General features: G+C 42.0%; 1 protein-coding gene across 2 annotated transcripts in view; it reads right to left on the bottom strand.

Annotated features, from left to right (window-relative positions):
• SLC23A2 (solute carrier family 23 member 2) overlaps positions 1-27,820 on the bottom strand; it is a 50,535-nt gene that overhangs the window by 22,426 nt on the left and 289 nt on the right. The window contains exons 2-4 of one of the 2 annotated variants that reach the window (XM_042475505.1): positions 22,092-22,158; positions 8,203-8,461; positions 6,229-6,327 (exon numbers count right to left, since the gene is read on the bottom strand). In XM_042475505.1, the coding sequence (XP_042331439.1) occupies positions 6,229-6,327; positions 8,203-8,307 (204 nt within the window). In that variant the 5' untranslated portion in view covers positions 8,308-8,461; positions 22,092-22,158. The remainder of the gene's footprint in view (positions 1-6,228; positions 6,328-8,202; positions 8,462-22,091; positions 22,159-27,820) is intronic. The other variant, XM_042475506.1, reaches the window with a different exon arrangement.

Here is a 27,820-nt window from a genome sequence, read left to right as displayed (position 1 = left end):
GAAGAACCGGTGTCTTATCAGTAGCACAGAGCAGTGTTTCTTAAAAGTAGAGGACTGGCAGATCTCCCCACTCCAAAGTGCCAGGGCCTGGTACCGCATTTGGAAATGTGCCATGGACTGATAGTCAAGGGCTCATGGACCAGCACTAGTTCATGAACCAACCATCGGAATAGCACTGGTGCAGACAAAACTGAGATAGCTGGCTGACACTTTACAAGACCTAGTAACAATTTACAAAGCCAAAGTCAACACTGTCTTGAGTCTATTGAAGTTTAGGTGTCTATAGGATTTACATGAAGCAAATGTGAAAGATCAGCAACTAAGTATCTGTCTTTGTATCTACCACAACAGTGACTGTGCTCCTTCGAGTTCATGAGGCATCTCCGATTCAATGCTAGCCTTGTTCTTCTTATTCCAATGGATGCCAGATAAGGAAGGGTAAATAAGAGTACGCAATCACTACATCTGTAGTAAAACACTGGCGCATCACTCGTTTACTGTGAGCAATGTGGATAGTAGTACAGTCACCTTTTGGAGAGGGAATGGGAGAAAGACAAAAGACAGTGAAGCCAGGGAGGTGATAAATAGTTGTTAACAGCTGCCAAGTCAGCTTTGCATTATAGTTAACCCCAGGAATGAGAGCCCACTTGGGCTGCATCCGGTCTGTAGAAATAAACCCATCTGACACCGCTTTAACTGCCATGGCTCAATGATATGGAATTTTGGGAAGTGTACTGAGCCGTGGCAGTTAAAGCGATGTCAAACCAGATTATGTCTGCAGTACAGATGTAGCCCAAAAGATCCTGTTATCAACAGCCCTACTCAGATCTTCCAGACTCAGAGCAGCTATGGCTTTCTTCATTAAGTCCATTTTAAAGTCATCCATCTTTTTTGCTTCTCCTACTGCCTCCCATTTTAACAAGGATTATCATCTTTTTCAATTAATCAGGTCATCCCATAATGTGGCCCAAGTCTGACAGTCTCCGTTTGGCCATTTTGGCTTCTAGGGAGAGTCCTGGCTTAATCTGCAAGGTCATTTTGGCAGTCCACCGCATCCACAGAAGTGACATACTCATGTATAAATTAGGATTTCAACCTCATATTGCAGGATGGAGTCAAGAGAGCTAAACTGGGATATGTCTCCACTGAGGTAGTTTTATATCTTTGTTAATAAGCAGCCAACTTGAATCACCTAAGCATTAAAGCTGTACGAAAGCAAAAACACCATTTAACACTTTTTATTGGCAGCAATCCTTAAAAAGGACAAATTTAATTTACCAGTCTCGAACCTTGTAGAAAGAAGGGCTTATATAACTTCCGTTCCGATTAATCCATACTTGGCGCCAGGCTGAATACCCTGCTCTCGAACAAGACAATTTCCTGAGACCCAAAGGCACACATCTGACACATTTTCTAAATGTGCCACATCACCTCACATTCTCAATGCGCCAGTGCTGTGCTTCATATCACACAGTACAATGAAAGTTGAACAACACAGCTATTTCCCAAACCAGCACCGATTTAATAGAAGTGTACTGTACACCCTGGGCATGTTACGTTTTGTAAAATGGAATGGAGAAAGTGAAGTTGTGCATATTTATATTTGCTGTAGTAGGAATACTTAGGCAAGTATGTGGTCCTTTCAGCCACAGCACCTCACAACTTATCCTTGCGCACCAGCATGGCTCCTACGTGGGTCTGCCTGGGACCAAGACTTTTGGAGGAGGCCCTTCTCACAGTCCCACCACATTCTTAGGCTTGTTTGGGAGGAATAAGAAAGAGAGTCTTTCTTGTGGCTGTTCCCTGGCTTTGGAAACCCTGTCCAGGGAGGCTAAGATAGCTCTCATCTCACTGTCCTTCCACTGGAAAGTGAACCATTTTCTGTTCTGAAGGGCTTTTTGGGTTGCAAATGGGCCTTTAATGATGTGCTGTATTGCTGATTCTTATCAATGGGCCCGAACAGACAGGCCAAAATAACGCTGCTTTGGGTCACTTTGGTGGTATGCTGTTTAAATGACACACACATCTTAAGAGGCCAGAAGCTGCACCAAAGCTGCACTCCAGCCCTTAGGACTGGAGCGTGGCTTTGGCGCGGCTTCCGACCTCTTGAGAAGCACGCAACATTTAAACAGCATACCTCCAAAGTGACCCTAAGCAGCTTTATTTTGGCCTGTATGTTCGGGCCCAAAGTGAAGTTTGAAATAGTTTTAATTCTTGTTGTTCTGTTGTTGTTTTGAAACTGGTGTCAACTCTACCTTACGGCAACCCTGCCCTCCTAAAGTTTTCTTGGCAAAATGTAAATATAATATAGAAGAGAGTCAGATTTAAATATAATGACAGCCTACTACCGCCAATGCCAGTGGAACTGCATGAACCTTGGCTGCCCCAAACTGTTCTCTATGCGTTAAGTGGGATGCAAGCAATTGTCATGACTCTGTAGAAAACAGCTCATAATACGAATTATAAGAATGAACATTTTGGGAAGCTTTGTTCTCCCTTTACATGAAAGGATGCACCAGATTATTTCTCTGCCTCATCTTTGCAGGGAGAGAGGCCCCTTTCCTCCCTATGCCAGGACACAATCCTCAAAAGCAAAGAGGGTTGCAGAAGTCTAGCTCTTCAGATTTCTTTCCCCATAGCATCCCCTCTCTGCTTCTCACCACGAAGATGAACCGAGGTGTGGCTGAATGAGGACTTTCTTGAGTGGGAAGCCACAGCTGCTAGAAGCTGTCCCAACTTGCTGAGGAGTGAAGCAGCAAAGCAGAACCGAGGGCTGAGGGATGGTTAACAGGACAGGGCTGTGCAAATACTTCATTCAAAAGAAAGACTTATCTTAAAAATCTGCAGTAACTCGTGAGCATGCAGCATGTGTTTAAAGGCTACAGCCTTTCAGGTGTGGGCGAGGGGAGAGAACATACAGTATTAAGATAGAGGAGTGTCATGCTAGTAAAGATTCTTTCTTTGAATGTTTAGCTTGGCTCATCCCAAAGCCTCGGGACACAAATGGACCAAAGCTGCCAAATTCAGATTACAGAAGTAAAACAATCCTCCCAGAACATGGCCTCCGTAATTCTTATTATATAAGAATGGCGATAAAGGCAATGTAAATAGAGTGTCTTATGAAGCCTTTCCGAGACGTATTTTATTTCAGCGGTTTATTATCAGTACTTTAGGACCCGGGAATCTTATGGGGAGTAAAAGAATAGGAACAAGTGGGATGCAGCCCCACACCTCAGTTTAAAGACCCATGAGGGAGGGAGGCAAGAGAAGCAAAAGGCCATAAGAAAAATGCAGTCAGCACTACTAGCCAATTCAGTGTGAAGGCATGTACAGAGCCTTTGCAATCTGCACCTTTAAGGACTGCCCAGGCTGGAACAAGGCAAGTCAAAGAACTCACCCCCCAAAACAGGTGCCTCCTTAGCAATCTTGGAATATCACTATATGAGGACTGTGGCCATATCAGGGATCTGTTGGGGCTGAGGGCATGGGCAGTGACAGAGATTTTTGGAAATACATAGTCCCCTACTACTCTACATCAGTAGAAGGTATCGGATCTCGTGGGCTTAAATTAAACTGGCAAACCAGTCTAAAATAAAAACATATCACATCATTTCTGCATGTTGTATAAATCATGAGAAGCAGTAGGAATTCAGTATTTGTTTAGGAAAAAAATGTCTTTTGAAATGTTATATTTAACTAAGTTCACGTGGAACTTATGTTACTGGAATACTTGTGTCAATTTATACAGTTCAAACTCTCCTTACGGTAGGCAGACTAGGGAAATAGAAAACTGTTAAGATATTGATTCCAGCCTGCTTAAAATACTTGGATTCTTAGATGTACTTCCTAGGCAAACTCTCCTGGAAGTAGTTAACTACAACTTTGATTAGTATTGCATCCATTCCCAGCTGTCCAGTCTAAACAGTACTGTAATAATTCATTATGTTACCAGCGAAGTTTATGAAAACAATTCATTTCCAAAACTGGAAAAATATTTAACACACACAAATACAGCAGTGGAAAATCCCCCCCCATCACATAACCAGGACCAAGGTGCCCCACTGACAGTAAACAGACAGAGATGACACAATACTGGACTGGGAAGTGCAAGGCCGATGTAAGGAAAAATGACATAAGTCACTATGATCCTATGGAGAAAAGGGTGGATGTATTTGTCTTCACTCTTAGAGGTAGCAGCCCTACCCACAAGCCCCACGAATTAAGAGAGTGAAGACCCAAGGGGGAAAAATAGTACATTAGACAGATTATAAAGTCAAAAGACATCTTGGAATCCAGAGCCCAGTGACCCAGTTGTATAACTTCATCCTATTAGTTAAGCATGCTGCAGCCACTTAATCCCCTTATGATTGCTACCATCTACAATCTTGGAAGTAATCTAGGTGGTCCGGGGCTGGCAGTGTTTCCTTGGCAAACTCCCTGGCTGCCAAAATTAATCTCTGAAACAAAGGTGGCATTAGGAACAGAAATGCTCAGGCGTTTTGCCTCCATGAATAAGCTTAGTGTTTACAGCTAGAAAGGGGATTTTGTGCAAGAAGACAACCGCTGATACTGTGAGGCTGAATATCAAAGTGTTTACTTCGGCATTCAATTGTGTAAAAGGCAGCATAATCCTGAAATCTATTGGGAAATTATTATGGCTCAAAACATAAAAAACTTCATTTTTTTTTAAAGAACTACTTCTGGGGATTCATTTCACATCAAACATTCCTCTAATTTAACATGCAATGCTCTTCTAAACTACAGGCTGAGTATCCCTTGACCAAAAGGCATGGAACCAGAAGTGTTCCATGTTCAGGTTTTGAAATCTCTGTACGTATTTGCATATACATAATGAGACACAATGAGGCTTCAGAAAGACTGAGGATTTGTGAAATGGCGTGAGTGTGCATTCTTGCCATTACACAAACCCTTGTGTCTCTCTCCAGCGTCACAAACGCATAACAGGTACGCACTATGGTACTCATGTTGTAGCTGAAAAAGCTTTGGATTTTGGAGGCCCATGGATTTCAGAATTCTGGATATGTGTACAATATACACAGAAAAGGTGAAATGTAATCTGTCATATAACCTAAGATGAGGTTGCCAAGTAGACGCTTTTCTGAATGCTGCAGATCTTGTGGGAATCCTGATCGTCACACTCCTCACTTTAAAGACTGTGTGATTCTTTTTTGCAAGGGGAAGTTTGGAAATGTGATAGCAAAAGGAAATGCTAAAGACACAAGTTCATTTAAAAAAAAAAGTTCTATGAAATGAAACTTGCTATTTTCAGCAAGACTCCAATCTTGCTGAAATACTTCTCAACTCGGCAAAATCCCAACACGGCAATGTAAACTCAGCACATTTATGGGAAAACTACACAAGCAGCAGAATTCATTCTATAAGCAAAATATAGGGGAGAGGTATTGACAGCTTTTATCACAACCTAGAGACATGGCCATGGAGCCTGAACCAAAGGCATGAATGTCAGGAATCAAAGGCAAAACCCAGTGGAAATACCAAAATGGAGGAAGGAGAAGAGACAGAGAGAACAAGAGGCAACAGCTTTGCTGGCATTGTTTGTTAGAGGACATTGTTGAGGATTGCTTATAAAGGTTATCAAGGTAATGATTAGTGAATTGCAAAGGGCATTCCTTGATAAGTCTTGCCTTGAGCATTGACGGATGTTGTTGATGTGATAAGACAGTATTATTCCTAGATGTTTAATGGCCGTTTTAATAACCTATCTATCACAGAATAGCAAGAGACAAGAAACAAGCCTGTGTGAGTCAGTTTTTGTGTTCATCACAAACAGCCCTCAACAATGCTGCTCCATATGTTCTCTTTCCAAGTGGCTGATCCAGCTACCTTGGATCCCTTCTTTGGAGAAAAGTGAGTAACAATCAATCAATCAATCAATCAATGGTAGCAGTCCCCCAGCACTTTCCATCTTCCCAATAACTATTTTACTTGCCATAAACCAGAAAATAAGGGGTAGAATAAAGAACTGCATCTTCACTTCTCTTACAGCTCTGCTCATCTCAGTTCTTCATTCTTAGCTCCTCATCTCCACAAACTACAAGAATTCATCCAATCTTCTTGACAGTCTCAGAAAAGCCCCCTCCAACAAACACCAACTTGCTAGCAGGGGACTGTCTTAGATCCTCACTGATATTCACACCTCTGGCGATGGAGTACCCATTTTTAATTTACTCCAGAACGTTAAAGTACCTTTTCTGCAATTCCATTTTCTGTAGTATAGATTGCCATCAGCTCTGTGTCTTCCGTATCTTGATCACCGGTTGATGTTGCGCCACCATTTATTACAACCTAAGAAAACAAAAAGGAATGTGTACAGTTCCTAGAGTATTAAACTAATAACCGCTTGGGCAAGTACTTAAATTATATTCTCTGCAAGGAGCACAGCAACATTATTACGTCGTGAATTATTTTATGAGAAACAAATATAATTCTTGAATAGCTGGCAAACTGGAAGATACACAAAAGATAATTCTGACACTGAAACCAGGTCTTGCTGATACGTAAAGGCCTATATGAGCATTCACATCTATACATGCTCATATACACAAAGAGGCAGGATACATAAGGAGATTTCTCCGCTGCAGATGTCTGCATGATTTGCAACATATAAATACCAGGAGGGGAGAGTTATCCTATCAGCAACATTGGGGAGTTAGGGTTAGGGGCTGTCCACTACATCCCTAAATACATGTGAGTGGCAATGTGACTATATGAACAAGGCTCAATTTTGCAAATCATGATAGCATTTTTTTAAAGAAAAAACCCCATAATCTCTGGAGAACAGAGAGAAAGGTATGCAAGAAAGGGTTTGGAGGCTACATGAGGCTTGCAGACCATACCCTGCCCACCTGCATCATTGGAGCACCTTTCAAATGGAGAAGAAGAATTTGTTTTTAAAAAGCACTTTTCCAGGAAAAGCATTTCATATTATTTGTAGACACAGCTGTGAATTTATCAGCTGCAATAAAGCAGCTTCATGAGAAAGAGGTGTCTTCCCCAGAAGAGCTCAGAGACAAACTAGAGTGTTAAGGGGAAGGAGAGAAGCAAAACATGACTATGCTAACCCAAACCTAGCATTTAGAAGCAGGCTAAGATGACTGTAGTGTAGAAGGTTGTCGTTCTACTTAGAAGCAGGCCAATATCAAGCCATCCTCTTAAGCCCAAATCAAGAGCTTCTGCTGGATCAAACCAAAACATATCTAGGCTGGGATCCTTTTCCCACAGCAGCCACCCAGCTGCCCCTTGGGAAGCCAGCAAGCAAGAAATTGATGCAATGGCCGCTTATTATTCATGTTTCCCAGAAGATGGTATTATGAGGCATACTGACTATGATACTGCAGGTAATATACAGCCATCATGACTTGTTCGCAATGACTACTAGTCATCACCTTATCTGCCATGAATTTGTCTAATCCCTCTGTAAAGGTGTTCATGTATCTCTACCATATTATACTTTCCTTGCCCCCCTTTTCCCCCCCCCCTAAGATAGACTACTACTACACATAATTTTTCCTTACCAGGGAATTGTTCCAGCCTTTTCATCACCTTGGTTGCATTTTTCCTCACCTTACTTAACTCTATATTATATTCCATGAGGGGTAGTGAGCCAAACTCAAATGATGTACGGTGCTTTAAAGCCATCTTATGTCATCACACAATAGTTTAAAACCACCACTCTATCTAGTAATGGCACTTGGTGAGATAAGAACCTGGTCACTTGAGCAATCCAATCTCTTTTTCTGAACAAAGGGAGTAATTCATAAGAGGAATTATGAGCATCATTTCTCTTGAACTCCGCTCTGTACTGAAAATACATCTAGCACTTTCTTTCAATAGACTTAATTTAACAAGACAGCTTTCACAATAAACCTCTTCCCCAGAACCGAGTAACAGCAAAGCGTACAAAGGAAGCAAAATCCAGACAGTGTTTGTGACATCAGAGGAAGCATATGGCAGGTCATTATCAACTCATGCCATTTCAAAGTTCCACCACATTAAAATGCACATACTTGACAATAACGGTGCGAACTGGGCCTCCAATTTTACTATGGGCCACTCCTTGGAGAACTGGTGCCTAGATATACCTGGCTAAATAATACAACACCACATTTTAGGTCATCAAAACGGACCCCACAAACAATCCAGAAAACTAATTGAACTTACTGGCAATGTAAAGAAAGTAGAATGCTTGGATTCATCCTCATATTTTCCCTCCGTTGGACTTCCAGCTTCTACGGATTTAGAAGTGGTGTTCTTGCCAATCCCCATTGTTTCCGGGATGTTGAGGAAATTGACGTGGTCACGAAGTTATCAGGGCAGGAGGTCAGTTTTCCCTAAAAATGATAGCACCTCAGAAGTCAGAAGAACTTCGCAGGCATTCACTGTGGAGCATTAGGTCCAATAAAGAACACTCCGATGGTGTCTGAAAAGGAAGAAATGAAAACCAGTGAAATATATTCTGCAATATAATCCCACAAAAGATCCCTAAGTGCTTCATGGAGAGTCAAAGTTATGGCAAGTTCATTACCACAGAACTTCATCCAAAATTTCCCAACACCCTCAACAGCTGGAAACTCCCCCAAAAAACCCCTATTTTGAAGGTAGTCACAGGAACCTGAAATGTTTTTATTCAGCCATATTTCACCCATTTTTCCCATGACAATTTTGGCATAACAGCTTATTCTTAACTCCCTTCTAAAAATAAACTTAAGTGCTGAAATGAACACATTCTCCTCTGTTTGCTCTCACTTCCACCTTCTTCCTCTATTGCTTTCTCCTATGGAATTTAGAATCAATGAAGAAAAGTACAGATCATATGGTTGAAGCCCAAAGACATGAAATAACATATACATGTCAACTTAAAATTAGTCTCACTCATGCCATGGAACAAATCAAATATAGGGAGGCAGAGAATATTTCAGGTGAATAAAAAATTACAGCTGTGTAGAAAGGCACCAGGTCCTGTCTGATCTTGGAGGCTAGGCACCGTCAGTCCTGGTTAGTTCAGATGGGAGATCGCCAACAATCCCAAGCGCTGTAGGCTATATTTCAGAGGGAGGAATGGGCAAAACCACCTCTGAGGAGTCCTTGCCTAAGAAAACCCTATCAAATTTGTGGGATTGCCATAAATCGGCAGGTGACTTGAAAGAACAACGCACATAGATCTTGCCTTCTGGAAATGAACAAGGTTGACTCAATTCCCACACAAAATAGCTATGCAAGCCCAGGTCTGAGCAATTATAATATACAAACTAGTCCCAGTGGCTAAGCAGCATTCCATGATTTGTTTTATATGCAGCTGTTACACTTGGGCATAGACTTCAAGTTTGCACAGTTGTTCTTCTTCAGACGGCTTCAACCCTGTAATTATAGCATGCCCTTTAAAGGGCTACCACTTGCAAAACACCCAGAGCTGTTGGCATCTCTTGACATGGTCTCTTACTTCTTGTTCCTACTTGACTAGTTACGATCTTTATGCAATAACGGCTTCGATGCCCACAAAGGTTAGAGTGCCAAGGCACAGACAGCCCCACTTTCAATGAACTCAAAATGAGGTTAATATTGCACTCCCTGGGCTCCTTAGTAGGATATGAAAAAGTATTCCTCAAAAAGGAGAGGGCTACTAAGGTGCCTGTGCCTTGGTTTGTAAATGCAGCTGGCCCTCCATGTTTGCAATTTTGACTTTTGCACATATGATTATTCACGGATTTGATTAATGTGTTATCTCTAGGAATCTGTAAGCCCTCCAGCCCTACTCTGCCAGAGGCTGGCCATAAAATCACAATGGAAGACCAAGAGAAAACACTTCTCTAGGCATTGATAGGGCCTCCAGCATGATTCTATGGTCAGCTTCTGCCAGATGTTGGCCACAGAGTTGCGCCGGAGGATCTGGAGATTCCTAGAGAGGTGTTCTCTTAGGTAAAAAGGACAGTGGTTTTTTTATTCATGGGGGTTCTGCAGCCCTAACCTCAATGAATGTGGAGGGCCCACTTTATCATTCCCCCTCCAAAGACAGTAAGGTTATAACTAATTGCCCTCTTTTCCTTCTTACAGCAACTCTGTGTACAGGTTTTTGCTGCCCCTTGAAGTGAGGCGTACCAAGGCAGTGCCAATGCCAGCCTCCTTTGCCTCCAGAGCATGGCAGACAGCCAGCAACTGAACTCGGCTGCTTAACCCTGAAATCTTATCAACAGACACCTGCAGGTTGAAAGGAGCTAACAAAAGCGGGCCTGGAGCCCAGGGAAAAAAGCATATGATAAATCACGAAGCCATAAATAGCAATAAGGAAATGCTTTATTCCAAAGGCACGCTAAAGAGGATTTATTATAAAAAGGCAATCAAGAGTCTAAAACCGATGTTCACTGGCATGAACTCAAAAGCTAAGTCGGTAGCATTTGCAACTAAATTCTTGAGGTAAGAGGCAGTGAATGGCCATTGAGAAACCACCATGAGAAATAAGCCCTTGGATAATCTCATGAAAAATCCCAACAAAATAAGGAGTGTTTTCTCTGTTCTCTCAAAAGCTTGCCTGGGAAGAATGATTAAAGAGCCATTTGAAACAGCAAAGGAGACAACAGCCAAGAAATACTTCAACAAGAGAGGGATGGGCCATACAATCTGAGATGCAAAACTTCCACAGAATCCGATGTGGAAAAACAGAGCACCCACTTTTTCTCTCTGCTAGTTCTCCAAAGCATCAAGTAGGCAGAGTGCAGGCAGTTGCACAGAAAGAACTGAGAACATAAATCCAGCCCTCAAATTGTAATGAACCCATACCTTTTTCTGGCTTCCCCCCAGATGTGCGCATTTCTACAAATGCAGCACACCAGCAGGTCAATGAACTTCCAGCTCTTGACACTTGACCAAGGCTGCACCGGGAATCCAAGATAAGATTACTTTTCAAACGCCTGCTTGGCTACCATGTCTATGGATGTCTACGGACTGCACTCATCTTAGTGGCTTAAAAGTTGTGACAGCCTGTCATAGAGGGGCAGTAAAATTTGCCAAGCTTAACAGGATCCTAACACAATCCATCCTTACAAGATTACAGCTTCTATCTTTCCCTTCTGCTTTTCATGACAGCAGAAGGTCTAGTTAGCAGACATACGCTTCCAGCTAACTACAGAAGCTCCAGAACTATATTTCAATAATCTGAAAGAAGAAAGACTGATAAGGAAAGTAGAGTCCTTAGGACTCTGAAACTCCTTCTTAGAGAGAGTCAATAGAGAAAGGGAGTGGGTTGGGACTGAACTGGTTACCAACAGTGACTACTGAAACAAGAGAAAGGCAAGAAGAAACTTGCGCTGATCATCAAAAGCGGCTTAGCTTGGCCAGCAGACCAGGAACATTTAGAAAGTCATTCACAGACTGTCCTGATTAGCAAAACAAGAAGGCTTTTGAGTTGTATTCTAAACAAGTGAAGCAGATAATGAGAGGACTCTGGCAAAGGCTGGATTAGCCAGGATGGTGAGATGGCAGAGCCACTGCTTCCCAGAGCCTCCGTTCTGCGCAAAAGGCAACGCCTGGCTCATTACAGAACATTAGCTCTTGAGTGTCTTTTTTGGCACCAGCCAGGTCCGTAACACCAAGAGAGTCTGGTTTTCTTCTAGCAGGAGGGACGCACATAGAGATGCTCCCATGAAACCTGGGAGCATCACCGATTAAGCGCAGCTGTTGGCCATACAGCCCTAGTCTTCTTCGCTGGAAAATTCCACGCACAGAAGATTGGAGTCAAAACACATGGAAGCTGAAACACAGAAAGTATTTTTAGCAGCACAGACTGTCAATGAAACCAGCTGAAAAGCCAGTTCAAACACTCTTTTCATAACAAGGAAATGCACTTGGGCAATAGGAAGGACCAGCTTAAGGGGCCAGGAGGTCAAGCGAAATGGAAGGGGGTTGTGAATCGATTACTGTATTTGTAAAGCTTTCTGGATGATTCTTTATTTTAAAAGGGGGTACATGAAACACAAAAAGGGGAATATGATCCCCTGCGTTTGGATGTGTCAGGAGTGATGTAACAAGGCCAGGACCAAAGGCAAAGCTTCACTGGAGAAGCAACACAAGCCTCCGCTTCCCTCAGACTGGTGCTGCCTATAAAGAGAGATAATGTGAAGTGAGCCTAGGATTCAAAAGGCTGCAAGGATGCATCTCTGGTTCATCTGAGTTCATCTGCTGCTGAAGGTGTGTTCATTCACTATCACTCTCTCAACATCTCTTCTTCCAACCTTTGAGAAGAAACACCTGAAGGATTGCAAACACAAGTCTCACAACTCATGTGCAATTCCAGATGCTCCCTTGCTGAGGACACTGTCTGACGTAAGATTAATTTTGCCCAAGCTGGACTATGGAAATTTATGAAGGCTCAGTCCCTGAACAAGATCCAAGAGCCATCTTCAAGTGTAACTTGGAACCAACCAAGTCAAGCCATGCTTGTTTTGAAAGCTGCTGTTTCCACAGTTTCAGCAAAGTTACTTTTCTTTTTTAAAGGCTTCCCATCACACTATTCCATGCTCTTTTCAACAAATGTTCATGACATAAGTAGACTGAGGAGTGTCTAGCTACACCCAGAGCCTAGGTAGTACATCTATCCTGGGTTGCCCTTTAACTCTATCAACTATACATTTATTTATATATTAGCAGTATGAATATCCCACCTTTCTAATTCAAAAACAGAGCAACTTAAAATACAACAAAGTAAATTTCTGAAGTACAAAACTGGAAGATAATCCCTATGATTTCTTGTGGCTCTATTAAAAAAGGAGAGAAACGAACAGCAGAAGAAAAATATTACCTGACTAATAGACCAAAGTTTAAACCAAAACACTGTCAACATGCGATCAAAAATGTGAATATCCTGGCAGAGTGGATATCCTGAAAAAGCCTTCTTATGTTCTTTCTATTAACTACATGTCTTGATAGGAGGCAGGTACAGAAATACTTGGGGTCCCTTATGGGATGATAAAAAGGCTACCCCAAAATATTTAGCTGACAGAATGCCATAATAAAGCCAGTACTGTATATCTATAGCAGTCAAATGCCTCTCAGAAACCTCATAGGTGAGATGTCCCCTGCTCCAGCCTCAGCAAAAGGCCGTCCCTTTCCAGACATGCAAAAACGGCTATTTCCAACGCATCGCAATGCAGTGTGTGTACACACAATTACTTCACAGTGCCAACAGTTTAAACATCCTCCGATCAAATGTTTTGAAAAAGAATCTGCTTGAGCAATTTCCTACTTTTCTTTGTAAACCTCTTGGCAGCGTTGGCAGAGAAGGCCTTGCTCATCCTCAACCTGCATCCTTCTTTCAGTTTGTTTGCATGGATCACAAAAGGTAAACTGATGATGACAAATCTATGGTTAATTTCTTTTAAAGACAGCTACTGTGCCTGATCATAGGCATCACAATTGGCCACTTGGTTGTAAGACTTGGTTTTACAACTGGTGCCGTCTCAAGAAACCTAAGAGTTTATGACCCTCCTTCTATAGGGAACATTGCAGAGAAACCTAAGGCCAATGTAGTTTAAAAATGTATTGTTCTTTTAGTGTTAATATTTCTCCCACATATTCAAAATGATTGTTTTTCTCCCAGATCTCATTTATTATCCTATCTATATCCAACAGTGACGCCTTGCACTCTTAACTTAGCAACGCCAATTGAGGATCTTACAAAGAGTGTTCATTTCATGTACCTTATCCATTTCTAAGCCTCAATCAGTATTATTTTATCTCTATTAAAGACAGAAAAAGTGAGAGCATGAAGTTTCCCTAACATCGCACAGCAAATGAAGTGATCGCGTTCTCAACAATAGTGAGGAAAAACTGAAGTTATCCAAATTCAAACATACGGAGTGACAATTATTTCCAAGATCAACATTTCTATATAACCTAATCTGAACAACCGAAGGCTCAGCTTAGCATGTCATCTGCATATAGACTAGAGTCAGTATGTCACTGGCTTAATGTTTCATTCATTTGCAACTTCATTCTGTTAATTACCTTACCTCAAGAAACCGGCACAAAAACCAGAAGCCTATGCAAAACGCTTTCGTTTCTTTCCTTGCTAGCGGCTGGTTGAAGTAGAGCTTATTCTATGACAACAGAGTCGTAATGAAGGATTTTATATTCAAGACATTGTATAACTGTACTTGGTCCAATCAGAGGAAGTGTTTTTATATTACACAACTACTAAAAAAATACCAAGGCAAACCACATGGTCACAAGGTGCCTCTCACATAACTACAATGCCTCTGACATAACTACAAAACCCCAAGTAAATACTGCAGTGACCACAATAACGCTCAGTTCCTTGTAAGCAAATGCTATTGGTTTACTAAAATCACGGATTGTTCTAGTCATCCTGAACAACTTTACGTACTACAGAAACCTGGGAAGGATTAAACCAAGTCCTTCAACATGGAGGTGTCCAAACTTGAAGAGCTACCACCCCACTGGAAAATACCTCTGTTCCTTCCAATTGATCAGGGTAGCTGTTGAAATCACAGGTCACCATAAGGCTTGAGATCAACTGGGGGATCTCTGGCATGGATTCCCAGCTCTTCAATTAGCTGCACTACAACTAAACCTAAATTCTTCTGCTGAATAGGAAAAGCAGGGATGGGGGGTAATAAGGAGTGGGAGGACTGACCTCTATTTACTTTTGGTCATCAAAACTATTCATGGACGGAAAGTTATTTAATAATTCTGGGGTGTGTCCAGAGCAAAGACAGCTATTCTGTATTTTCCTCAACAGATATTTTTTGTTCCTGGTAAGAAATGGAGAAAAACAGAATAATTACAAATTGGAGGTGATATCGGATGGAAGAGAGCCAGCATGGAGTAGAGGTCTGAGCGTTGGGTTTTGACTCTGGAGACCAGGGTTCAATTCCCTGCTTGGTCATGAATCCCAATGAATGACCTGGGCAAGTCACACTCTCTCAGCCTCCTCAGGGGAAGGCAATGGCAGACCTCCTCTGAACAAATCTTGCCAAGAAAAACCCATGATAGGTTTGCCTTAGGTTCGCCATAAGTCAGAAACGACTTGAAGGCACACAACAGCAGCTGATGGAACCCCAAAAATTCTGTGAATGAGGAGGGCAACTGTAGGAAAAAAGCTTTCTTTGGCAGCACTTATAAGGTAGAGGCTCTTAGGGTTCAAGGGAAAAACAAACTAGGTCTGGCAAGCTTTGAGACTGACCTTCTCTGTCGAAGGCGGCAATAATGGAAAAGGAGCACTAACCTTTGTAGGCGACTCGGTGTTCATCTCGGTATGGTAACAGAATGAGACAGCTCAGTTTTATTTGAGCATCCACAGATTTTAATTGAGGGTTTTCATTGTTGGTTTTTTAATCATGTTTGAACCTTGACTTCTAAAGGCCAACTATCCAATCCAATAGTGCCACCTAGCTTCCATCTGCGCTTCTCCCTACGTTATATATCCACTAGACAAAATAAAGAACAAAGTGATCATTGGAGGTAAAGAATGTTCACTCTTGATTGATCATGGAAAGATCTATCCATATCCATTAACTTTTGGAAACAAATGCACTTTGAAAACTTTGGTGCAAGAAGTTCTGCTGCTGGAGAGACAAATGAGCGCATCCAAACTAAAGAGACAAGGGTACGTTTTTCGGGCAAGTTTTTCAACACAGATGATATAAAACACGTTCCAACGGTTTCTTTTTTCTTTTTTAGGACATGCAAGAGATGGGAAGGATTTGGTTTTATTTTAATGGTGGGGTTATGGGCATTAGCCTCCCAACCAAGATTCAACATTCCCACAAAACATACAGACCAAGCTTTCAATTATCTTAACTCTGAAACAAGGGAGAGGAGAGAAAGCGTCTCTATGGGTATGTGATGTTTTACTTACTTTCAAATGAGAGACACATTTAAAGAATCCAAGGATAATGAGCACCACACAAAACAGGCCAAAAACGTCAGGGAACAATCCGAACAAACACAGCCCTCCATTTGTTTACTTCTTGTCCAAAGCGCGCCACTCGAGAATTGAACCCGTAGCGTAAACATATTTTAGTCATGTACGCAGACTTGCGTCCAACTTCCATTTTTTCGGGGAAAATACACCAAGACAACTAAGTGCTCACATCTTCCCAGATCAACATCTCAAAGAGAACTTAATTTGTTGTCGGTTCCATATTCACCTGAGCATATAATTATACAGGGCCGGCGCCATAATGAATGCAAATTACATTTTAGGAGAATGGCATCGTGATGAAAGATTCTCATTCAGCTATTAGAAAAGCCAAAGGCACACAACCAATGGAGGCCCCTTATTCCTTTGCCCTGTTCCATTGCACAAAAGAATACCTGCCACCATAACTTTGAAGATACACACACACATATATATAAGATTTACAACTTCATTTATGACAGCATAGTAAGCAATACATAACGCCCACAAAGACATATTCATCAGTCGCTGGAACTTGTCCAGCCAGGTTTCAGGCCACAACACAGACCTATGATTCTGAAATCAGAGAAAAGGAAGGTATCCCCATATTTATTCTACCTCATAGTAGGTTATAACTGTAAAATGTGCCATAATTAGAGATAGTAAAACATGATAAAGTTACCTAGAATCAGCAAAAGCAACTCATACAAAGCAGAAGGCTCACTTAGGAGGCACTGAATTTTCAGTTCAGATTATCTTTTAGGTGCAAAAGTTGCTTCCTGTTTACACACCCTTGAACTCCATGCGCTATTTACACAGGTGCTTAGAAAGACTTTCTATATTATAAAGAGCACAACTCTGACCTGACCAGTCCCATTGATCCATTTTCAGGGTGCTTAACAAGAGAACAAAGCTGGTTGTGCACCCCATGCAGGATTCCCATCTCTTCCAGTTCGCCTTCCATTGCATATTCATAGTCAAGTCTAAGACCTCCACCAGTGCTTCAAGGGTTAGCATTGTGGTAGAGTTTTGTTGGATTTATTAATGATCACTTCCGCTAACTACTCAAGCAGTCCGCTTCTAAACGCTCTTCTTAACCAAGATGGGAAAAGAGTTGAGTACTGAAGCAGTTGGCCTCATCTCTCCATGAATCCATTCCGTATCTTCAGGCTGAAACATACCCTGGAAAAACAGCCACCAAAGCTATTAACACTCAACAGCATCTAAGTTGGATCGCACAGGTCTACCTGCATCTGAGGAAGCAGACCAAGTTACAAAAGCTCATGATAAAACATCTTTTCCACGGTTAGTCTCAAAGGTGCTACAAGATCCCTTTGCATACAGATCTATCCAGGTGTCTTTCCCTGCCAAGATGCCAGCTGCTAAACGCAGTGGAAAGGGGTATATGCCAGGTTACTGGGTTTTAGCCCCCACTTGGCTCTTCCAGGGTGCTAGATTAGATGGACCTTTGCTCAGATTACGTGGGGCCCTTCTTATGTTTAAATGCAAGGTGGAGTAGCATAGCAACCTGCTGGCTGGTCACTTCTGTGTGCAGAGGTGAAGCTAAAAGGAAAGCTCACTTTAATGAAGGGCGGAGAGGGGAAACAAGCGTCTGCATGGAATCTAGTAAATCTAGTGGAATCAAGTGACAGATCTGAGGCAGAAAGCTTGAAAAAAGCACCGCAGGTTCCCCAGAATTTGGCAGATCCCCCCAAAGCCTATGTTAAACATCGTCCACCGCGTCTGGCCTGGCATTGCTCTTGCACAATGGTTGTCCATTTTTAGCCGTAGCTGAAGCAAGAGCTCCAAGCAGAACCCATTCATTATCTTTTGCCAAGGTCAAACATGGCTTTGGATGCAAGCATCTATAAGCTGCCTGGCTTTCTGCCTTAGGTTTTTCCCCCCTCGATGCCACAAATTATCAGAAGCAATGAAGGATGCATCCAGAATGATCTTGAGCGGGAGGGAACCACGCAGCCCTGATTCTGTCCTGGGGGGGCTAAGAACAAACATCAGACCTTTTCAAACTGAGGCCAGAGCCACTGACCCATTGCAGAAAGATTATGCAAGCCCTCCACCCTTCAAGGAAGGACAGGCATCTTGCTTAACCAAAGCAAGGCACACACAGACACACACACACCAAAAATGAAAAAGGAAATGTGCGACTTGTGTTTTCTTCTTATACAACTCAGATTTGAGACTGAGCGTCTCTTAGTCAAAATAGTCACGAAAGAGCTTGCATAACAGATCTCTCTTCATTTGATCAACCCCAGCAAGCTTGGCCTGCAACAAGGGCAGCCCTCAACTGCGAGATAAAAATAAGATAGCTGCCTCAAGCGGAGGATTTTGGCGACCGTCGAAGGTAAGTAATACAGGTGACACAGATCTGAGACACACACAATTCACTAGGAAGTCGTCCTGAGCAAATTACGCAGAAACAAACGTGATGCATGAGCTCCATCATGCCCTTGAACAACACCTGCTCTTTTCACCGGGGCATGTACACAGTTTATAAGTGCGTTATTGGTACTCATAAATACTGCCAGATTTACGCCTGTGCTTCCGAATACATTTACATTTGAAAGAGGAGAGCAGTGATGGGTGGAGCGAAGTAAGAATGGAAGATCAGTATAAATCTCTCTCTGGCAGAATCCAGTAAGTGTAATTTATAGCTATCCCTTCCGGAGCCAAGCTGCTTTCTAAACCTATCCTCTCGATGCTGATTCGAGTCTTATTCTACTACTGTTAAGAAGCTTGGCGCCATCATTCAGATTATTTTAATGAGAGGGTGACCCACTACCACAAAGACCATTTCGTGAGTATAGCACCTGAGATCTAGCAACATGGCCATACTAGAGATACAGTCATCCTTCCACATTTGCGGTTTTGACTTTTGCGGGTTTGATTATTCACGGATTTGATTAATTTGTTCTCGCTAGGAATCTCTAGGTCCTCCAACAAGACTCTATGATCAAAGTCCACCAGAAGTCATGTTGGAGGACCTGGACATTCTTAGCAAGAACACTTCTCTAGGAATTTGTTGGTCCTCTGGTGCAATTCTATGGTCAGCTTCTGGCAGATGTTGACCACAGAGTTGCGCTGGAGGACCTAGAGAGTCCTAGAGAGGTGCCCTCTCAGGGAGAAAAATTGTTTTTTAATTGTGGCTTTTCCACATTCACATTCAGTAGGTTATATCTTCTCATATATGGTAACCATGTAATGGGCAAAAAAGCTAAAGAGTGGGGGAAAGATGTCAGATCATTGTTAGAAACAGAGATCTGAGGAAAGACAACCTGAATACAAATATATTTTGGGTATCCATTAAGCATCTAATATGCCCACTTCCGTGTGTCCCCTGTAAGATTTATGAGATTGCTCTCAGGTAAATCATACAGAAAGTTAATCAAATAACAAAACAAACTTAACAATCAGTCCTTGTATATAAAGCTAGACTGAAAGTTCTTCAGCTCCTCTAAACAACAGCTAGGCCTGTTACAGACTGCCAAAATAAAGCTGCTTGGGGTCTCTTTGGAGGGATGCTGCTGTTTAAATGATGCATGCATCCTAAGAATCCGGAAGCTGCACCAAAGCTGCACTCCGGTGCTTAGGAATGGAGTGTGGTTTTGGCGCGACCTCCGGACTCTTAGGACCCATGCGTCATTTAAACAGCATACCTCCAAAGAGACCCAAAGCAGCTTTATTTTGGCAGTCTGTAACAGGCCACAGATAACTAAATACTCCCCTACAGATAAGCATGAATCATTTATACAAGGAGAGCCACAATTCAGTTCTTCTCCTCAAAAGGCAGCCTTGGAGGTCTTCACACCAATAACCAGAGTGCAGCGGATGCATACAAGCCAGGCTAGGAACTGATTCATATTGGCATCTCAGAGACTTGAAGTTAAAACAAAACTAGACATTCTCCCATTGTTTAGTCACACCCCTTTCGAACAGGAGAAGAAACACACACGTTTTAGACACTAAATCATGGTTTGTGTTAGTTTCTGACCACTACAGCCTGCCACCACCTTTTACAAGAACAGCCTGGACTCAAATGACAACCAAAGAACCTCATCACAGAAAGGGGACACATCCAGACCAAGCCTATCACTGTGTAGTGCAAAAAGCAAATGGCTGCATGACCAGAATATGTTCCTAGATAGAATAAAGGCAAATCAATAGCTGCAAATCAATAATTGCTATAGCAGTCACACAGTATGCATTCCTGTTCAGAAAAGGCATGAATTACAAAAAACAGAAAAGTTGATATAAAACAATTACTTATACTGTACAGTATTAGCTTTGTTTCCAGGGTAATTATACATATATCGTCTTGATTTAAAACCAAGCCCATCCTGCAGGAAAGGCTGACGTTTTTCTTTACAATATTTTGCATTGTGTTTTTATGCACCATTATTCAACCCACACGTAGACTACAAAGTTTTCAAATATACTGTAGCATATATGGAGCTTCATTCCAATTTACAACGAAAACTATTTCAAGCTCATGAGTAGTGTATCAAAATGTAGTTCATGCCCATCCGATATAATGCTATACAAAGTGCTTGCCAGGAGGAAGATTTTAATCTGTATCCAATTTAATCCAGTTTAAAAGAGACCCACGCTTGCAAGATCACTTTGGGGCACTGGAACAGCAGATTATTTGGCTAACCGGAGCAAAGCCGGGGCTGAAGCCATTCCAAGTAGGTTTGGACCAATTAACTAGTTAACTTGCTGAGGAATCATCACGCTTCAGGTTTGAATCAAAGAATTTACATTGTTTTTATACAACGTCTTGAACGTACAAAAAGCAGTTCGAAGCATCACTGGAGGATGTGTTCAGTGGTGTCTGCAATGCTGAAACCTACTTAAGAATCCAAGGAACTTCATTTTGAGATGGCACATTTGAATTAACACAGCATTGTCAGTATTTGCATATTTCAAAAGGCACATGCCAATTTCAGTATTTGACTCACATCCAAATAGGCAAATTATAGGCGCGTTGCAGATCTCTGTAATTAAATTCAACCGATTCTGTAAACCCATCTTTTAGCTAGGCTGGGGAAAAGCTGCGGAAGATACTCAGAGAAAGTGAGGTATAAATCTAATAAATAAAACATGGGCCAAAGTTTAGCCAACTGACACATCTGACTGCATTGTATTTGTCTGCAAATATGGTTATGTGGGACCCCAGTTATACAACCAGCTGCACAAGAGGCTTGAGCCTTGAGATCACAGTGGAGATCATCCACTGTGCAACTGTCAATTTCCACCACATTCACTAAGTCAACAGAATGAGAGAGGATTGTCTGTTTGCTTGCAAAACAATTGGCTGGACTAGGGACCACACTTATGCAACCTCTGGGAAAGCCAAAGGCCTGGGAAATTATTATTTAAGACACCATAATGGCCCAACAATAAGCCAGGATAAACTAGGAACTGAAACTGAAGCAAAGACGCAAAAGTCCAAACTAGAAACATCAGATCCATTTGTGTTGCCATGTTAACATACTAGGGGAATTTTTAACCTAACAAGCCTCTATTGATCGACTGGGTAAACTGAACAATGTCAGAATAATCTGCGGCTAGATGAACTTTACTCCTGTAAATGTCCTTGCAACTTTGCAGTTTCAGCACAAAATCACTAGACTGGGTTTTTATAAATATTTCACCAAAATTGGATAGATTTTCTGACCCGGACATGGGCCTGGTACAGAATGCCCAAAAAGGACGGTCTGCCAGCGCCCTGGTTTGCTCCGCAAGGAAGCCGCAGCAGACAAACCGTGCGGCTTCCTCGCAGAGCAAAAAGAACCTGCAGAAAGCGAGTTCTTTTTGCGGCACCATAATGACGCTGCAGTGCACCAATGGCACACTCGCAACATCATTATGGTGCCACAACGTGCAGTCGCTAGGCATCCATTGTGTCAAAACAGCAGCGCCCACCTGTACAAGGCACTGCCATTTTGACGTATGGAAGACATGTTAGGGTTGTGGAGCATCTGTAAGCAATGCCCCAAGACAACCCTAGCATGTCATCAAGACGTGCTACGAGGACCGTCTGTACCAGGCCATGGTTGCATTGCAACCATGTCCATCCTGGCTTTGAAGGCTGTGTCCAACATTTTTATCTTATTCCTACCTTTCACTGCATCATGATGGATATTCCCATATTTAGGCTGATTGAGAGTATTGTCTTCCCACAGATTCTGAGGAAGAGAAAAAGTATTATCAACTTGGTGAGCATTTGTTTTTCCATCACAGATTCTTTATTAGGCACTATCAATCCTTGCCCAAACGCATCCAAAGAGAAGAGTGGTTTTGGCTGAAAACAATATGCTGAAGACCTTACAATGGCTTGTGATGCTCCTGGGATTCAGTTTAAATGAAGTTACAACTGGGCATTACTAGGCAAAAGGAAAGCACAAATTGGGACAAGAGGCTCTGAGTATTTGCTACTAAACTCTGGTAAATACTGTCATCCTTCAATAGCCATTAAAGAACGCATACGAAGGTGAGCACTCATTTCGGTCATTAAGGTATTCTTTTGAGCTGAAGTTGAAAAGACAAATCCAAGCATCACCCTTCTTTGCCCTTTTTCTTGGGAAATCCCTTTGTTTATATATGGTTAAACCAAATGCCACCGTTGATTGAAAAATATACTGTCTCAATACGAAGAAACAAAATGTTTCTTCAACAGCTACAAAACTGGGTTTGTTTTAAGGATTACTGGAAGTCATCTTCCTGCCCACTATGGCCTGAATCCTATGGTTAATCCTGACTGGAGCAGACCCATTAAATCAATAGGATTTACCCATGTGTCAAGGCTCAATTGGTCTACTATAATTGGAATTAACCAGCTAGATTAATAATAATAATAATAATAATAATAATAATAATAATAATAATGTATTTATACCCCGCTCTCCAGCCAAGGCCATTAAAGCCAAGGCTAGTCATTGCCAGGCCTAAGAAGGCCAAAATCCTTTCTTTCTTTCTTTCCTTGCACATTGTGTATTGCTGGAAAGGATCATTCAGAAAAATTAGTCAAAAGCAACACTGTCAACAAACAAACTAGTTGGGCTTCAAGGAGCAGCAGGACATGACCCACTAAGTCTCTCATGAGCCCTGGTTAATTCCCAAGGACTAGTTAGCTGCTTCAACTCTACCCATATTTGCTCTGCTGCCTCTAAATACCTTCAAGGCACTAGATCCCACCTGATCTTGGAAGCTAAGCAGGGCCAACCCTGGTTAGTACCTGGATGAGAGACTGCCAACCAGGACTGGGGAGTAGAAGTAAGGAGTAGAGGATTAAGAGGTTTTGAAGTAGGGATAAGGAGTAACAAAATATATTATATGGTATATACAAACACCAAAAAACAGTTTTATTATATTGCACTGGGGAAGGGACTGGGAGGCAAAGAGAGACACTTACACACACACACACACACACACACACACACACACACACACCAGCCTTGCAAAACAATCAGGGCTTTCTCCCAGGGTTGGGGAGTAAGAGCAAGGAGTAAGGAGTAAGAGGTTTTTACAGGAGTAGGAGTAACATTAAGAAAAAATATCTTACTCAGGAGTAGGACAAGGAGTAACCCCAAAATCACTACTACTCCCCAGCCCTGCTGCCAACCAATACTATAATATGTAGTATGTAGCATATAAAGAGATCTTGTGGCACACTTGAGTGTTCCTCCCCTTCTTCTATCCTCCGCCTTTCGTAGTATTATTGTGGGTCCTCATAAGTCAAGGTCAGCTTGAAGCCAGCTCACAACAACAACTAAAACTCTTCTGAGCAGGGAAGATCTGGCTCCCTTGGAAGAGGATGCAATTGTTTCTGACAAGGGAAGGAATTACTGCAGTCATCCCAGGCAAATTCAAGCCCAGATGATTGTTTCATCCTTTGCTTTTCTGGAGGGGGCTCAGCATTTAGCAAAGATAGAACAAAAAAACCATGCGAGAATACTACAGCAATGAAATAGCCATTCTGGAACATGAGAGCACAGGTTAACCCTGCACTGAAAGACCTGTATATCAATGCATTTAAGGAACCTCAATTGCTATCCTTTAAAAAGCAGTTTAAAGAAGAGAGTAGGAATGTTTGCTACAGACTTGCCTACTCCGCTTTACATTAGCCTCAGGATTTTGGTCCTATCAAAAGACCTTGCATAGAGTCTCCTTATATCCTCTGTATCAGTTACTTGCCTCACTATGATGCCATAAGCAAAAGAAAGCCTTAGGAGCAGATCAAGGCTGTGTTAAGCACTTATCTTTGAAGAGCAGGGAATTACTATGTGAGTTGCAAAACGAAAAGATAACAAATGAACATATGTATTCCTGTCTGTGTATATATTGCCTCTTAGGAGCAATTGTTTCAATGAAGCGACACCAACAGAACTGTATCTATATCATTCAGTTTTTAGGAATTACATTCAAGCCGAGACTTTAATTATGCCAATTTCTGAATGAGATCCAATTTAGTTCCTTCTCCTCCAATAAGATTATTTAAGTGTACAGGAAATACATGCTGGGATGAGGGGGGAAAACAGCATTAATTTCACGTCAGCCTCGTGATAAAAGCACCGGACAGAGAAAGGCATCCATGACTGAGAGCGAAATAATCTCAATTCTCCAATTGATTTACAAGCTTTACATGCCTGTCCCCCATTTTGTTTCAAAGACAAATGGATGCACAAGTGAACCAGAGGCGTCACACCCACCAAAGGCTCTCCTTGTGTAGGGACACATTTTGTGTTTCCCGACACACTAACCCATTTCAATACCCTTACCCTTGTCAATGGCCAACTTGGAAGTCAAAATCCTGCTGTTCTTAAGCTAGATTTTTAGTCCTGTATCAGCCAAGGAACAGCCCAAATGCTACTAATAGACAAACAACATGGGAGCAAAGGACAATGATCAGAGGCTATCAAGACATGTATCAGACGGTCAAGGTAATATACGTATATATGCTCAGAGAAACTGGAGGGTGGATCACAGGAGGGGAATGAATCCATGAATTGATGTTAAAATGATTAGTTTTTGTTTTTTCAAAGAGATGCCAGTTTTAGCTCATTATTAAAATACAGGGACACTGAGTTAACGTTAATAATGAACGGAATAGACCCAAAGTGCTTGTGGGTGTAAGACATGAGTGGCTAAAAGTAGAAAGCTAGAATTATACATCGCCGGGAGGGAAGTCAGAAGAAAGGCGAGCGAGCGGAGGATCTGCTTATCTCAGAAAATATTGTCGGAAAGGATATGACACGCCATGAGAGGAAAATATATCTCTATTTATATCTCTCCGTGGGTCTGGAGGCTGCCCTGATCATGGCACCAGGAGCAGAGGAAGGAATGGCGTCTGGTCCATGGGAAGAGGAGAAGAAAAGGCAACCGGAGGGAAGGAGGGTAATCCCATGTACGGAAACCACTGGCCCCAAGACACACCGGGAAGAAGAAGATCCGGAGAGGGGTGTGACAGCTGGGCATGAAGCACCTGCAGCACTGCACCTGACGGTCCATAAAGCCCACCCAAAGGACAGTAAAAATGCCCCCCTCAATGTATGTCGTATTCGGAAGAAGGGAGTGTGCAAAGGACACAAACCAAAGGAAGCACACCATTTGACCCAGGGCAGCAGGGAGGAAGCAAGAGACCTACATTCAGAAAGGAGGAGAGAAAATGATACATACCCCCCAAAAAGGCAAGAAAAGATGAGGGGAGGGAATGGAGGACAAAGGGGGACTCTGGAAGCAGAGAGCAGCAAAGGAGCTGTTTTGCCCCCCCCCCCCCCCCCGCGTACACAGAGACACCCCTAAGTATTTGGGAGTAAGTGGGGTCATTGCAGATAGATAGATAGATAGATAGATAGATAGATAGATAGATAACAGAGAGAGGGGGGGTTCTGGGAAGGGGGGAGGCCAAGATATGGAGAGGGGGAAATCAGATAGATAGATAGATAGATAGATAGATAGATAGACAGACAGACAGACAGATAGATAGGAGAGGGGGAGAAATTATGATGGGAAGAGGGAAGAAGGCTAAAATATGGAGAGAGGGGAAATGAGGATAGATAGATGAGAGAGAGAGATGATAAATAGATAGACAGACAGACAGACAGACAGATGGGTAGACAGATATTGGCAGATGATTGATAGACAGGTGAGTGGACAGAGATGACAGATATTGACAGATGATAGAGATGATGCTAGGAATAGGAAGGAAGGTTAAAACATGGAGAGGGGGAAATGAGGATAGATAGATGAGAGAGAAAGATATTGACAGATGATAGATAGTCAGACAGATAGATACAGATGGATAGACAGACCAACAGATGATGCTGGGAAGAGAGAGAAAGGCTAAGACATGGAAGAGGAGAGAAATAAGTGTATTAGGCCCTCTCTTTCCCTTTGGCAGGATGGATGGAGTTAGGCTCCAAGGCTGCTGCTGCTGCTGCTGGGGGTCTTTCCCTCCTGAGCCCCCTTTTCCTCCCTTCTCCCCATGATCTTCTATAAGGAAAGAGACTGATACAGCCCTTTTTTTGGAACCTGGGGGGGGGGGTCTTTCTTTTCTCTTACAAAGATATAGGGCTGTTGGGGGGGAGGAGGAGAGGATGCTGGAGGGATGGAAAGGGAGGCTTCTCAGGAGATTATGTAAGTGTTGTGTGTGTGTTAGTCTGTGGAATTAGTCTGTAGAGAGACCTTGCAGCACCTTTGAGGCAGCAGGAGCTTTTGTAAGGCTTCAGTCGATGGATGGTGAGGGTCCTCCTCCTCCTCCTCCTCCTCAGTCATGGCTGACCCTTTTCCACCTGGTCCTCTCCCCCCACCAAGAGGCTATATATATATATATATATATATATATATACACACACACACACACACACACACACACACACACCCCATCTTGAGTCCCTATATTGGGAGAAGGGTGGGATATAAGAAAATAATAATAATAATAAAATAATAATAATAATAATAAATATTGCTGTTGTTGTTGTTGTGGATCTTGACTCATGGCAAACCTGTTGAAGGCTCTCTATGCTCCACTGTGCTGCTCAGGTCCTGCAAATTCATACCCAAGACATAGACACACACACACACATACACACAGACATATATATATATATATATACACACATGTATGTACATATATACATACATACATGTATATATATATATATATATATATCTGTGTGTGTATATATATATATATATACACACACATACATACACACACACACATATATATGTATATATTTGTATTCATATTACACACAGACATATGTATATATTTTATATATGTACACACACAGAGATATAAATATGTACATATCATATATTTATATATATACAGATATATTTATATAAATATGTATACATTTGCATATATATATATATATATACAGAAACACACATATATATTTGCGTATATATAGAGAGATAAATATGTATATATTTGATACACACAGATACATATGTATACACAGAGAGACAGAGAGAGATAAATATGTATATGTATATATGTATGTGTATATATAATATCCGGATGAGTCCTTCCTGAATCTTCGTTGGCGAAGCAAAGCCAGAGAGAGAGAGATACACACACACACATATATATACATATGTATATATTTGTATATGTATATACACACACACACACACATATATATATCTACAACACCCCAGAGATAGGTATAAGCTAAGCCCTGCTGCTTGTGGGGGACTAGGCTTCCTTCCTTCCTTCCTTCTTTCCAGGTGTGGAGCTGCTCCAGAGTCCTCTTGGCGCAGGTAGCGAAGGGGCAGCCATGGCTCTTGAGGGAAGAGGAGGACCCTCCATGCCCCCATATTCCCACTAAGGTCTTTAAG

The sequence above is a fragment of the Sceloporus undulatus genome, chromosome 6, assembly GCF_019175285.1.
Source record: "Sceloporus undulatus isolate JIND9_A2432 ecotype Alabama chromosome 6, SceUnd_v1.1, whole genome shotgun sequence".
Classification (NCBI taxonomy): domain Eukaryota; kingdom Metazoa; phylum Chordata; class Lepidosauria; order Squamata; family Phrynosomatidae; genus Sceloporus; species Sceloporus undulatus.
The sequence above is the reverse complement of the archived record's forward strand: the minus strand, read 5'-3'. Positions and strand labels throughout refer to the sequence as shown.